This window comes from Cryptomeria japonica, chromosome 9 (genome assembly GCF_030272615.1).
Source record: "Cryptomeria japonica chromosome 9, Sugi_1.0, whole genome shotgun sequence".
Classification (NCBI taxonomy): domain Eukaryota; kingdom Viridiplantae; phylum Streptophyta; class Pinopsida; order Cupressales; family Cupressaceae; genus Cryptomeria; species Cryptomeria japonica.
The window spans coordinates 173,527,896-173,543,215 of record NC_081413.1 but is presented as its reverse complement, the minus strand read 5'-3'; the positions used below and the strand labels follow the sequence as shown (position 1 = coordinate 173,543,215).

The 15,320-nt window shown below is 39.6% G+C and overlaps 1 protein-coding gene across 1 annotated transcript; it reads right to left on the bottom strand.

Annotated features, from left to right (window-relative positions):
* Positions 1–325: 325 nt before the first annotated feature.
* Positions 326–10,184, bottom strand: LOC131858079 (mitochondrial protein import protein ZIM17). Its single transcript, XM_059211034.1, has 2 exons — positions 9,794–10,184; positions 326–829 (listed from the first exon to the last, which is right to left on the bottom strand). The coding sequence occupies exons 1-2, from the start codon at positions 9,926–9,928 to the stop codon at positions 713–715; spliced, it is 252 nt and encodes an 83-aa protein (XP_059067017.1). The 5' UTR covers positions 9,929–10,184; the 3' UTR covers positions 326–712.
* Positions 10,185–15,320: the final 5,136 nt, after the last annotated feature.

Sequence of the window (15,320 nt, the reverse complement as noted above, 5' to 3'; positions counted from 1 at the left end):
ACTGGAATTATAACGACATGAGAAAACTCAAAAGACCCCTAAAATGTACACAATCATTTGATGAGTAAAATGAGATTTTGAAAATGGGGAGACCAAAGCTAGTGCAACATAGAGAAAACCAACAAAACAACTAACTAAACTAGTTTTATGCATGCAAAAATTCAACCACTCCATAAGATATACATACATGAGGAGACACTAACTTAAATTAAGAGTTGCTAATTTCGATAAGCATATAGAAAAGTCCATCATTAGCCTAGCAATTAATTCTACTTGATAATAAAAAATCCATACACAGGACTTTTAAAAATTGCAAACAGCCACCTTTAAATAGAAGTGCAGCGTTAATTGAATGATATAATTTGAAGAAAAAAAGGACAGTTTATGCCAGCGCAAAATGTCAATTCTCTTACAATTCTTTAGACATTTAATCACAAACCAATAAGTTAAATTTCTCCATGACAATCATGACCATTACTAGATCTTTTACAAGTATTCTTCTCTACAAATAGTTAGTCAACTGACTTGGTACATTGCTGTTACGATTTCCCAAAATGGTTGAGTATGTGAGCTCAATCCAAGGCTAGATTATTGGGTGACTCTTCTAATGCCCAGATAGTTATGCAGTTAGAAATGCTGCTGATCTGGTGAAGCGTAAGTAAAATTTTCGATGCATGGTTAAGAATATTAATTAAGAGATAATATAGGGAAATTACTTGTCTGGCAGCTCCTTAGGATCTGCTTCACTGCAAAAATCATCTCTCAAATCATACTCCACAACAAGGCCTAAATTATCCACAAGCTTGTGATACGCTTCACAGCCTGCACACTGTATACAATAAAAAGAAAATTAAATATTAAAGAATATTTAGTCCTATTTAATAATTTATCTATCATTGTAAACATGCATAAGTGAAAACATCTATCTACATAACTAATAGCGTAAACAACAGTAGCAGCAAAGTAAATCACCTCGCTGTTTTAGAAAAATTCAGGAGTCAAACATGCATGAATCACAGAAACTGACCTCAAAATACACCTAGAAAAATGAAAACTGCCAGAACTGACCAAAGACAATTTGGATTGAATCCTAGTCCTGCATGATACAACATAGGAATCTCCACTCTAATTCAAGACAACCTAGTAGATAGAACATGTCCAAAGCAATATGATTGAACCCATAGTTACCATAGCTGGTTCGGTCCAGAGTTTTTGGACAAGCCAGATTTGTCTTTGTTTGTTCTGAATTTTTCAATTTCTATCATTTAACTATTTTTTTCAAAATGCTTGACTTTCAATTATTTTCGACCTTGCAAATGAATTGAATGTTTTGAACCTGATAACTGTGGTTGAGCCTACTCTCCTGCTCATCAAATTGTCTATCAATCTGTCAAAAGAAGCATCTAGAGATTCTAAGCTCATGGATGCCTACAGCTTCAATCCTCAGCTGTACACCTCACAAGTGAACTGAGGAGATGGTCAATGCACATCAAGCATCCTTTTTTCTCCATATGAGGTTCATCCATCCACAAAGGCAACAAATTATTGGTTGCCAGGTCCTAGGAAGGGCCATGTTGCTCTTGTTGTCTTAAGGTACCTACTCAAAGGCTTTTTCATCATCGGGAGTAGTAACCCTTAGGTGAAAATCTACAAGGTTCTCTAAAATTCTGCTTGAAAAGCCCCTCCCATTAAACTTACACATTTTACACAGTTTATTGTTACAAGGCTCATCCAGCACAAACATAATTCCTTGCATGCAAACACTGCACTGAAGAATGGGATTTTTATGAGCTATACATTAGCCATATAGTAGAAACTAGAAACCATAGTTGAAAAAATTGGCAATTATTTGCAAAAACTCACAAGTCAATCTGGCTCGCACAAGTCATCCGGTTCGTGTGCGACCCATGGCCAAGTAATATGCAAAACATGTGGTGCGTTTTCCTCAAGATTGCAAAAAATCGTGAAGAGCAGCCCTGTTGCTTGAGGCTCCATCTCACACTGCTCATCACCACCCACACTGCCACCTGCAAAACCTGTGACATGTTGACGTATTTTTTATGACAGCATCTAACACAGAATAAAGTCACCAACGGTCACCTTATCCTCTCTTGATCAAGATTAGTCCGTATGCTAGGATTACTTAGAGTTCAAACAGCTAATTCCCAAGGTTCCTTCAGTGCATGGATGCGACTCAGTTGTTTGATGGGTTTGCTGATAACCCAAGGGGCCTTACGTATGTTGAAGAAACTTATACAAGCTCAAGGATCTTTTGTACGAATGATTTGCAATAAAAGCTCTTGTTTTGGATCTTTCGGATTTTGAATTATGCAGAAAGTAAATAGGAATAGGGTAGAGAAAGACTAAACTAAAAGTAATCTAATCCTATGAACAAAGAGACGGGACAACTTGTGCAAAATCCAACCACGCTTCGCTTTGCCAGCAACGCACAACTACACGAAGGCGGTGCAATCTTCAGGGGGTGTGTTTAAGGATTTTCAAATCATCAAGAGAAACCATCAAATCGAACAACTTCTCCTGATAATCGAAGTTAAACATACACATATAACAGAGGCTCAGGCTAACTTTGCACGGTACGCAACAATTAGTTGCATACCAAAAGTATGAGCACGAATTTTGCAACAAGCGATCCTATCAGATACACTTTGTCTAATAACATGAAAGCAAATCTAATCTATGAAGAGAATGAGACCATGCGAGCTCCAAAACAACACAAGAACACACCAAAAATTGAACAATGTATTAAGTGTTTGCTTCAAAAACTCTTAGCAACAATCTCTGACGATAGTCTCTCCTCCTTACAAATGAGGGGGTCACCCCCTTATATAGGCCTCAAGCCATGATTACATGCAAAACCCTAATTAGGGTTTGCCCTAAAGATTCCCCGCTCAAGGTGCAACAAGGTGGGAATCTACATTTAATAACCCATTACACCCATTTACAATAAATTTAAAAGAGCCTAGAATAGCACCCATTAGCACATTAAATGTGCCCCATGATGATGATTATGCCCAGAATATAACTGACGTCGTCATAAATGCCCATCACTCTCCAAGCGACGGTGACATGCACGAAGAATCCGTCATAAAACCATAATGAGAGGACAACATGCAAGAAGATTCCCTATCCCGTGGTGGCATGCGTTGACCGGTCCCACGTCTAGTCAATGTTCCTTCGGCCATAAATACGCCATCACTATTCAGTCAAAAGACTTTCGTCCAAAAATGGACGACCATTATCTCGTTCATTAATGGCGTATGCAATGAACCTACCGACGACAGCCTCTAGTTCTCCAATGGAGACACTTGGCACATTCCCGATGTTGAATTCCATCAAGGCAATTTCCTCTTCGCTTCTGGAAAAGAAACTTTCCCATCCTGCCATGACTTCCAATGTTTTCTTCATCGTACCAGAGAATGAAGAAACATTTGCAAAGTGTTCCTTAGGAAACGAACCGACGAAGAAGAAATCATGCAACTGGGATTTCAAGGAATTCACCGTTATTCCTCCGTCGCTGAGTTTCCTTGAAAATAAAGCTTCCATGGCACTAAGGATTTCTTCCTGTATCCCTCTGATAGACTCCTTCAAGGTGACAGAATCAATGCTGAATTTATCAAGGGTGTTCTTTCCTGAACAGATGGCGTAGAACCATCGGGGAAAGTCATAGGCCTCATTCTCTTGGATCACTTTCCCGTCCACCAATGTTTGCCTTGGAGTCTTCGTTAGAGCCCTGAGTCGGGAAATGGTTAAGTCTTAGTAGACATCAACATCTTCCCATAGTCCTTCCGCTGTTTCCAACCTGCTTAGGAGGGCCACGAACCTCAAATGGAGCTGAGCTAGATCCTCTACAAATTTTCCTGCCTCAGCATAAACATCTTCTACCCATTCCCGGGAATTTTGTGCCATTGCTCTAACAAGTTTTGCATCATCAACTACTTCCTTGGGAAGGAAGGGAGGAGGAGTGGATGAAGGACCTGCTTCCCTAAGGGGTTTTTTGAAACTCCTGACGTATTCGCACAGAAATTTGTTTTCCTCCCTCAGCTGCTTACATTTTGCCTTTGACTTCAGCAATTTCTCCTTCATGGCTAAGGAGGAATCGTCGAAATCTCCCATTACTTGACCAGTGGAAGCATGGCCAAGATCAACCTGTCTAATGACGTAATCCTCCTCTCTAATCTCACTCCTATCCTTATCCACTGCAGGCTCAGCAATGTGCAAGGTCCGGGCTCCAGATTCTTCCCTGACTACCTTGGAAAACTTCAATAATTCTTCTAAATCTTCTAATTCCTAAGCAGGATTGGTCCCTCCTTCTGCTTCATTCCCCAATCCGACTACCAACCAATCTGGCACGGGGATGGAATGGTTGTAATCTTCTGCATGCTCTCGTTCTTGAGATTCCTCTTCCATTTCACCAAGGATAGTCTCCACGAAACTATCCTGGCGAACTTCTTTTTGGTGCGGGGAACTTTCTTGCCTCTGACTTCTTGGCTGGTGACGGCCCTGTGAAGCATTGATGCTGAGTATATCAGGTGCTGGAACGTTCCCTGGAAGTGGGCCTGCGGGATGTGGGAACATCTCCACCTCTCGTACGCTTGAAGAGCTAACTGGTGAATGCTCCCTTCCTGTCCTTGTTCTCTTTTGTGGAGGTTCCTCTTGCTGGGCTTCTTGTTGAACCTCGTGCGGGATTTCCTACTGGATATCCTTCATCTTTGCTGCCCTTGGCCTCTTTGGGGCATTTTTTCCTTTGTCCATCCGGGATTCTCTTCCTGCCTGACCCTGTGAAGAGCCTTCAGTTGCCTCACTGTGGGAATCCAGATTTCCCATCAACTAGTATGTTAGATGGACATTGTTTTCCACCAACCTTCTTGTCTGCCTGACAATCCAGTGCTTAGTGAATTTAAGCACTAGTTTAGCTAAGATGTTCAAATCATCTACCTTAGGCTCTAACCAATCTGGCAATTGGATAGGTTGATCTTTTACTTTCTCGAATTCGGGTTGCGTCAAATCTGAATCTTCCTTTACCTGATCCAGTACCTGATGAATCTCACTTATTCTGATTGTGTCGAGGGGCAGTCTGGAGTGCATTCTTCTCCAGACCTCAAGGTCATCCTCGGCAGTTGCCCAGTAATCCTCCAAGTGAAATCTGTGTATGAATTTGACATCGGCAACCTTCCTAATCTGGTTGTAAGGATCATATTGGGCCCTGGACGTGTAGAATGGTAGGTGATAGAATGCCAATTCCCCTGCTGTACTTTCAACGGCCTCCAAACCTGGGCATATCTCCATGAAATCCCCCAAGACAATTGGAAATTCAATAGACTGCTTCTTCTTCTTCTTCTGTAGCTGATCATAGGCAGTCAACTGCCTCATGAGCTCGAGCAATATAAGCTTATCTGAATGAAAATCTAGGCAATTTGTAAGACTTGAAGGAGAACCCTTGTGTCCTGATGTAGGTGAATTTGGAGAATTGCAGGAACGCAGCGCCATACCTGTGGACCAAGGCACTTGCTTATGGAGAGACCCTCATGTGTAACTTATTTTGCATAAGTCGTGTCAGGTACATGGTGAAGGTGTCATTCGCCAACCTGTAAGAGCTAACATTGGAGAGATGTAGCTGAGGATAACACTCATGCACTTTTAACTGAGCTGGTCCACAACCCATGATTCCTCTTGCTGGCAGCCCATCAAATCCTCCCCTTCGTGCAAGCATATAGAATAGGTAATAGCTCATAAAAAAGAACTGAGACCTTTTCTCTTTCAGGTTCTTCAATTGTTCATGCAAGTAGTGACTAGTCAATCTAGCCCAGTCGATCAGTGTATTTGAATTCATGATCTCGCCTATGTAGAAGAACATCCAAGGCTCGAAGTTCACCGAGTGTGGGCATCCCATTACTCTGCTCAACATCTTTATCATGTCCACATATACCTGCTTAAACTCGAAGATTGTGAGAGTTTTAGGCATCTTGGAAGCGTGCACTCTAGGCTTCAGCAACCACTGCTTGTTGATCAAATCAGTGCACCTTGCGGGGCCTGCTTCATATACTACTTGAGCTCTGCTGCTGGTCCTGTACATCATGGAATAATGTGAAGGGATTCCGAAGGCTTCACCAATTGACTCTGGAGTCAATGTTGCCAGTAACTTGCCATCTGGCGTTGAAATTGTTTTCCACTCCAGATTGTAATGTGTTGCACATTCCAAGACCAGATCTGGGCATTGAATAGCGGGAGGAAAGCCAGCTGCTGCAACTATTCCACTTCTCACAATTTTGACAGCTGTCGGGGATGGATTGTGCCCTGCAGTTCCGAACATTCTTATCTTGAATGCAGCCCAGTTGAACATGCCAAGGTTGGTATTGCTGATTTCTTCCCATCTTGAATTCAACCGAGAAGGGGGAGAAAACCCTTCATCTCCACTTTGATCAACGCCTGCTTGGAGATAGTAGCTGCCTTGCTAGGTTCTGCCATCTTGGGAGTACTTCGAAATGATGAAAATAGAGACTATGTATGAATATTCTTCACTTCTTCACTCCTTTCCTGAATCTTGCACGTGAAAAATGAAATGCCATTCCCAACTTATATAGAATTCTCAAGAGGCATCAAATTAGTAATTGCATTTATGGCGCGTCATACTTTCCTCAATCACTATGCCATACAAAGGCAACTTCCCATGCGAACGAGTTCAAATTTAGGACTTTCCTTAAATGCTCCTAGTCATGCGTCATACTTGGAAGATTCCTCCTGCCAACTCGTTGATTTTATTCTTTCCAATTCTGAAGGATCTTTCTCAGGATTTGCTCGATTCTGCTCCAACTTGTCATCTCTCACTGTCGAAGGAACTTTCATGGCTTTTCTCCGCATCCCTATTTTTTAGGGATCTTCCTAAAATTTAGGAGTTAGGTTCATTGGATGGGGAATTTCATCCCGATTTCGAATCTATAAAAATTTACACATTTGGTCGGGGTTTGGTGTCTAAAAATAGCATATTCGAAAATTCGCCCGAGGGGAATTCTGCTTTTTATTCCTCCTTGACTCCTTGGATTCCATGTCTTAGGCGAAATTTTCATTTTCCAAACTTGGGCGCATTTTAGCCCTGTCCATGGATACATGGAATTTTCCTCCTGTGAATGCATTTTCTATTTTGGCGCCCTAGCCCAGTCTTGGACACATTTTAGCCCTGTCCATGGATTGGTGGAATTTTCCACTTGTGAATGCATCTTTGGTTTTGGCGCCCCAGCCCAGACTTGGGCGCATTTTCAACATGTCCATGGATACATGGAATTTTCCTCCTGTGAATGCATTTTTGATTTTGGCGCCCCAATCCAGTCTTGGGCGCATTTTAGCCCTGTCCATGCACTGGTGGAATTTTCCACTTGTGAATGCATCTTTGGTTTTGGCGCCCCAGCCCAGACTTGGGCGCATTTTCAACATGTCCATGGATACATGGAATTTTCCACTTGTGAATGGCTTTCTCAATTTAGACTTAGGATATTTAGACCTCTTGTGCTTTTGAAGTGTTTTCCTGAGCTTTCCATTTTAGGCATGGATTTCCAGCACTTGACCCATTTCTGACTATCTCTGTCTGTTGTCTGACTTTCCAGAATTAGAAATGTTTGTGAATGCCTGATCCTTGTCGCCTTGGCTGACTAACCCTGCCAGTAATAACTTTCCAAAAATAGAAACTTTCCAAGTGTCAGCGTTAGATCCCCGAACGGGGTGCAATAATGACTTACTAAAAATAGAAATTACTAAAAAATAGTAAGTTTGATTTTTGGCAAAATGGCGACATTCCGAGACTCAAAAAAATCCCTAAAAAATAGGGACTTTCTAAAAAAGTTGCTCCGTTTGGGCTCAAATTTTGCTGGGAGGTCCCCTGAAGGATTCTGATTCCAGTCATATGCTTAGTTTTCCCGAAACCCTAATAGGAACCCCTAAAATCTAGGACAAAAGGCAAAACCCTAGAAAAAGGACAAAACATGCCCTAAACTTCACAGGACTCACCCGACAGAGAAGAAGACTAACATTAACCGACCCCCGAACACCTGCAACACGGAGAGATTGAAGAGACTGCCACCAACACACACAAAAAACCAAGACCAAACGATCGAAAGGGCCTAAAAGCTAGGGGGGGTCCCTATCTAGGATGGGGTGATGTGTGATTAGGTCACAACATGACACTTCCACCCAACATTCTGATTTCACCTTAGCCTCCCATGCCAACACTGCAATTTCACACCCCATCACATATATGCACCACAGTAATGCTACCCTGTACACCACCACCTCTACAATTTTGTTTCTGTTATGCCCAAACTTTAATATCATTATGTATTTAACTTGCTTTTGTTGGTCTATAATGTGTATTTAACTCTAATTATGATCTATATACCAAGGAAATTGATAATATTGTTTCCTAAATTCAGTACTATGCATGTCTTTTTAGAATATATATATATACAAATTTATCCATTTTTTTAATGTTTGGAAAATTTGTGGAGTTATTCCCCAAAATTTCACCTAGTCCTGAGTTTTTATAGTTTTGTGTCAGCCAAGTTATTGCTAAGTTACCGATTCGGGTACGGATACTGATACGGATTTGCGGATTTGGCAAAAAAAAAAAATCTTGGGTACGGGTACGGGTACAGGTACGTCCGTACACACACACACACACACACACATATATATATATATATTATATATATACATATGTCATATATTATATATATGTTCAAACATCAAAATTATATATGTTCAAACATACAAATATGAAACATACAATTTAACTTTCCCATACAATGATACATAAATGATAACAAATAAATGATACATAGTTGTTTTTTAATTGTTTTTTTTACTTCTATGACCCATGGGCCCTATTTTTGGGAACCCACGGGCCTTGGTTCTCCGGGGTTCTCCCCAGGTTCCACCCGGGTCCTCTGTGGGTCCTACCACACAGGACCCACAGAGAACCCGGCCACCTGGGCAGGACCCGGGTGGAACCCAAGGAGAACCAGGGTCGGACCAGGACTGGGCAAGAACCAGGACCCGGACCCAGCCTTTTTCCCCAAGAACCAGTATCTCAGAGTTATTGTGGAGTACAAGTTTATTCAGCTATGATAGATACACACAATTTTGGTGGCTTGAATTTCCATTTAAAAGGCACCAACAGCTACTCTCTATATTTCGCTGTAGAATAGGAAGACATACTGAACAATGAGTTTTACACCTAAATTGGAAGGTTATGAATATTACAGTTGGAATGACACTTTTTTTAATGCAAATGATGGAGGTCAAAGGTACTAGACTTAAATGATGACAATGCATATAGTCCGATAATTTGATGCATTATATTTGGAGATGAAATCCTCTCACATGTTTTGCTGCAAGATTTTGTGGTAAATAATGAAATTTATGAACCTATTCTGAAAATCCTCCTAGCAAAACTATATCAGGAGCACCTCAGAAATTGAGCTTCATCAGACATTAGAGATCTACAGTGCTGAAATATTTTGTCCCTTCCACTTTGTAAATGATTTTTCAGAAATCTTTATTCATTATTGCAACAAATGCCAAAAGTTACCCAGGAACAGAAAACACAACAATCATCAGAACATGAATCTTAATCAAACATGAGCACACAAAAATCAACATTTTCAATATATAATATTTTCTAAGAATTTTGAAACATACATGCAGATCTTTGCAGTACTGAATACTATTTGCAACATTTTTTTATAAATTGTAGCAGTCACTCAAGATGTAAGATGACCATAACCTGAACAAATACTGTGCCACGTTCATAAGCATGTCGACTTATAATTCGTTTTGTCCTCGAACTGCAAGCATCACAAGTAAATGACACTAACAAACTTCGCCGTGGTAGACTTAAGTCCAATGTGTGTACCTGCATGATTATTGATTTGTCATTAAAGTAACAGTAATACACAAAAGACTTGGATGTGTCCACTCATGCTTAACATAGAATGCATCATACTCATTCAACTCCCTCTATTTAATTATAATACATTCAATGAGACAAGACTAAGTCTTTGTGACTAACACAAGAAATTAGAAATTTATCTTAATCATATATGATATGGTTTGTGCCTTCATATATGATATCACACAATGTTCTTAATGAACTTTGAGAAGAAAATTCTTCCTAGGCCTAAATTGTACACACATGTCCATGAGTATTATAGCTAAAAATAATTAACCAATAAGAAAGGACAATTAATACAATAGTAAGACAATAATTTAAATGGTCAGAAGTAATATGAAGATTGCCATAAAATTAAAAAAAACTATGCCATGGAACTAATTTTTATCTTCTAGACCCCAAAACCTACTGTGTTACATTCCAACATTTACAAGGAAATACAACATCTTGTTTCATATTCCACAGCGGTTTAAGGTTTGGATGGTCCTGAAACAAAGACATTCCTAAAAAAAATGAAATAGGGCAACACTTACCTACCAAGGACATATTTGAAAATTGTTCTATAATCACCAACCTTACAACTTACATTGATTTGGCATGCACATCTTGACATACTATTATTGCTTCATAGTTTACTCGAATCCAGTTTGCACTGTTTCATTCAAAATTTGCAAAGGAAATAAAAATAATTTCTTGAATATGAACACTAACAAAAACACACAAATTGCAACACTCACAAGCAGCTCAAAGCAAGTTTTGTATAGAATCCATCAAGGGGTTAAAACTCCACAAGAAATGTGTAATGCTCAATGTTCCACAAGGATGTGTCCCCCCCACAAAAAAGCCTCATGTTTCTGGGAGTCTTGGGGGAAACATCCCCCCACCACCTCCACCTAAATGTTGGAGACACCGCCAAAATGTCGAGGACACCAGGATGTCCCCGAGATGTCTAAGGGACTCCCAAGAGTCTTCCAACCGTCTCAAGGACACCCAAGCGTCTCCTATGATCAGATGGCAAAAAGGCCATTTCAAAATTAAAAACATAAATTTTTCATGATTCTAGCACCAAAGGTTGAACCCTAATAGCCAATGGGCCCCACCTAAGCCCCACAAACCCTATAAAACACCCTTGAATCCTCATTTTAACTCACAAACACAAATTAACAGCAAGCTGATGGTGTTAGTTAAAATGCTATAGTTACATAGGTAGGGCTGGTTGGTATTGGTTTGGAGGAACTTGATCGCGTGAAGTCCGGTAGGTCTAATGATGAGGAGTTTGGGGATGATTAGATGCCTCACTTCACTCCATTTTTTTATTTTGAACATTTGTAATCATCATTGTACTCATTGTAATCATTATTATGAAATCTTGAATATAATATAAATTTTGAATTTGATATTTTCATTGTTCAATGTTAAATTGTTAATATTCACTTCAAAGTTTAGTAGTTTTTAAGTTTTACTAATTTTCCAAAGTTTCATTTGTAATTGTTATACATCATTTTATAACTATTTTTCAAGTACTATATGTATATCAATGCCACCCCCCACTGCCACTCTATCATCATCCCCCCACCACCCCAAATTTAGGCACTTGCTCCCTCCGTCCCCATGTCCTATGACCCCCTGTCAAGAAACTCCATGGAGCTATGGTAATGCTTCACTACTAAGAAAGAGCATTTGTTATAGAGTACATAGCTTCTCTCTAGAACTAGCGGCTACATAGCCTTTTTTATCTCATCACTTGTCTTACTCCCAAATTGCCAATCTTCTCTCCCAAACACCATCTTTCTTGACTCTTTCATAGATGTATGTACACACATGACCATGACCACATTCATCAATATTTACATGATTCTTGCTGCATGTCTTCTTTATAGGAACTAAACCACCATCCTCCCACTACTGCACTCAAAAAGAAATTTTGGATGTGCATACACACTGCATCAATCACACATCCAATGCAATTAATCTTCCAACCAAACTAGTACATTGGTTACATCCTTTGAAGCAATTAATCTTCCTACCAATCAAGTACAATGGCTACATCCTCTAAAGAAATTAATCTTCCAACCACTCTAGTGCATTGGTTACATCCTTTGAAGCAATTAATCTTTCAATCACTTTAGTGCATTGGTTGCATCCTCTTAAGCAATTAGTATCCCAACAGTCATAATATATGATGTATTGACTCATGGTCCAAAACTTCATCTAGCCTTTTTGTTATGTCTAAATGCCCAAACCATGTACAATTGAGAGCCCCCAATTTGTTTACTTGTTTTCCAGCTCCATCTTGAATTTTTCCCAGCTTGAACATACATGGAAGGATGTCATCCACAAAGGGGTGTGGCAACAAAGTGACTTCAACCATAGAGTGATGTGAGCCATGAAGCGACATCAGACACAAACAGATTTCTCAAACATTGCCCATGAAGGGACATCTTATGCATCAACCATTGAGTAACTTTGGCCACAAAGTGACAGCAGTCACGAGGAGACATTGATCATAAAGGGCCTCCAACCATGGAGGGACTTTTTGGATGTCACCATTGATGGGCATCTTGGACATCCTCCACAGAGGGACATTTGAGAAGTCAAACACAAAGGGACTTATCCAAAAAGGGGTTTCATCTATCTTCAACTTTATGCAGTTCACACTTTAATATCATTCAACTCAAGCTTCCACATCCTCCATCTCAAATGTTGGATGACCAAAACAAAGGTCTAGACCTACAAAGAACTACTTTCTAGTTCCTTTTACTAATATATGTCAATTCAAATTCTATAGATTTCCCCTAGATTTGCAATGTTGATCTCAAACTTGTCTTTATTAGTTTTTCTATCCCTAATGGATGGAGTCTTTGGATGTCACCAACTAAATATTGGATGTTGCCAACAAAGGGGCATTTCAAAAGTCAACCACAAAGGGACTTTGGCCAGTGAAGGATGTTAACCATTTCCCACATTATGCCGTTGGGCTTGAATGTCATTCAACTCGAGCTCAAACATCATCCATCTCAATGTTAGTCTACCAAAACAAAGACTTTGACCAACAAAGGCCTAGTTTCCAATTCTTTTTACTACAATATAATCTTCAAATTCTATAGATTCTCATGTTTCTTTTTATAAGTAAGCTACAACTGAGTTGCTATTATATTACTATGATAAAAAACATATAGTCTAAAGTAAAAACAGTAAAATAAACAACAACTGCCCTATAATGGAGCACAAAAAGAAGATAGGGTAATAGTAATCTGCTAACTACAAGCACTGATAAAACAAAATTCCGCCTATCATTATACTAGATACAAAAACTATCATGCACCATTAACATGAGAAATCAAGCCTTGTTGCCTCCTCAGAGTTATTTTGAGAACCTTCTACCAAGCGAATAAAGTCGTTCATCCATGCAACACCACACGTGGACTCAATGTCTATTATCTTCTCGAGGAAGGAGCAACTCACTGCTGCCTTGTTGTGGTGTTGCATTAGGGTGATGACCTTGAAATTGGAGAGAAATGGAAACCATACCATTATTATGCCAAAGTTTAGAAACCGAGGACTGTTTGTGACGCTCGGAATGTCAACTCCCAATCGAGCAACTACTACCCTAGACTCCAAATCATCCAAAAAATCCTTTTGCACCAATTCTTGAGCCAAGGTCAAGACAACTAACTTCGGCTCTCCCAGGTCCAAAATGGATGCTACAAACCTTGACGCAATATTGATATTAACACGTAGTGCTCCTTTGCAATAAGAAATTCTTCGCCCAAAGCCATGCAGAAGGCTTCCATCATGAGACCATTCGGAGCCCAAAAAACCACCTTAATTCATTGCTTTGTAATTTGGCCAAGGAAGGCCATCTAGCAACAAGGGTTGGGTAAGAAAATTGGCATATCCATATCCACCCCTGAGCTCACTTTGTCTGTGGAGAAGATACGAATGCCCACACTCTTGCATCCAGAAGCCTTTATAACCAACTTTCCCCTCATTTTACATGAACCGAACCGTCTACTCTTATTGTCCAACAAAGGTAAAATGAGAACCAAAGTGATGAAATAACAACTTGCACACAGTATAATCTTAAATCTGCCTTGGGATCTTGTTGGTGTGTTTTTTATGCACGCGCAACTCAAAACAAAATACCCAGAGATATCCTATTCTCTCTTGTTCAAAATCTTCTATGTGCTAAACAAATGGACTATGTGATCACAAAGACGACTCCAGGTTCCCAATTCAATGCGGATAGTCTCAATTGGTTCATTGCGATATGCTGGTAATCTCAAGGGGGACTTACACAATTGTTCAAGGAGTGAATCAATCAAAGGATTCAGCTGATTGTCGATACTTGTAACTTTCTTCTTATTGGAATGATTTTGCAATATACTCTTTTCAATCCTACTACTAAGACTTGAAAAAAAAGGCAAACGGGAGGGTCTAGGAAGCTACTGCTAATCTTAAGCTAATCCTATGAACTCTGCAGATGGAAATTCCAAAGTGGAATCAAAAACCAATTTTTGCTTCGCCAAATTCAACAACTACACAAGAACGGTGCAATCTTTTGAGGAAATCAAAAGATTTCCATATCACTCATATTCACCAACATCTTGAACAATGAATAAAGCAATAAAAGTTAAATTTCGTTTATTGGTTCAGGCTAACTTTGCACGATAACTGAAAATCACCCAATTATCAAAAGTATGAACACTCTATTCCACATTGAGCAATCTCTATCAGATCCTTCATTCAATCTAACAACTTGAAAATGAAGTCTATTCTATGGAGAGCCAAGAAACCATTCTAACTTGCAAAAGTAGACAAAATTCACCAACAATTGAACAATGAATTGTCTTAGCAATTAAGAAGTATTATTACAACAATTTCTCAGAAATCTCTCCCTTTACAAATGAGAGGAGGGGGGTTTATATAGGCACCCCATTACAAAGCAACGGCTTAGATTGATTCAAGATCAACGGCCAAGATTAACAGATAAAACCCTAATTAAGGTTATTTGCAAAAAAACTCTTTTTGGCCAATGAGAAAATTACAACAGTTTCGATAACCAATGAGAAAATAGGAGCCACTTTTTGAGTCTAGTTCATTGCACCTAGACACGTCTGACTTGGAACCCTTGGATTGGTTGATTGATGACTGGGATGCCATCTCAGCTTGTCTTGCAAATTTGATTCCCCATAGGCAATATCTCTTGATACTCAACATTGTACCAATCGCATCATGTGATGAAGCATACTCCGAAATGATTAACTCTTCTGAAATTCCTTACCTTGGACTTGGAAGGTCGATGTAGAGCCTTTCATCCTTGGATGACTTAATCTTCTTGAATGTCTTGATGAAGTGTGAG

What these genes read in the sequence shown, in the direction of transcription:
- LOC131858079 (XM_059211034.1), bottom strand. Translation starts at nt 9,928, where the DNA reads ATGCAGGTACACACATTGGACTTAAGTCTACCACGGCGAAGTTTGTTA. An exon ending in GTGGCACAGTATTTGTTCAG is followed by an intron (nt 830 to 9,793) that starts GTTATGGTCATC and finishes TATTGTATACAG; the next exon opens with TGTGCAGGCTGTGAAGCGTA.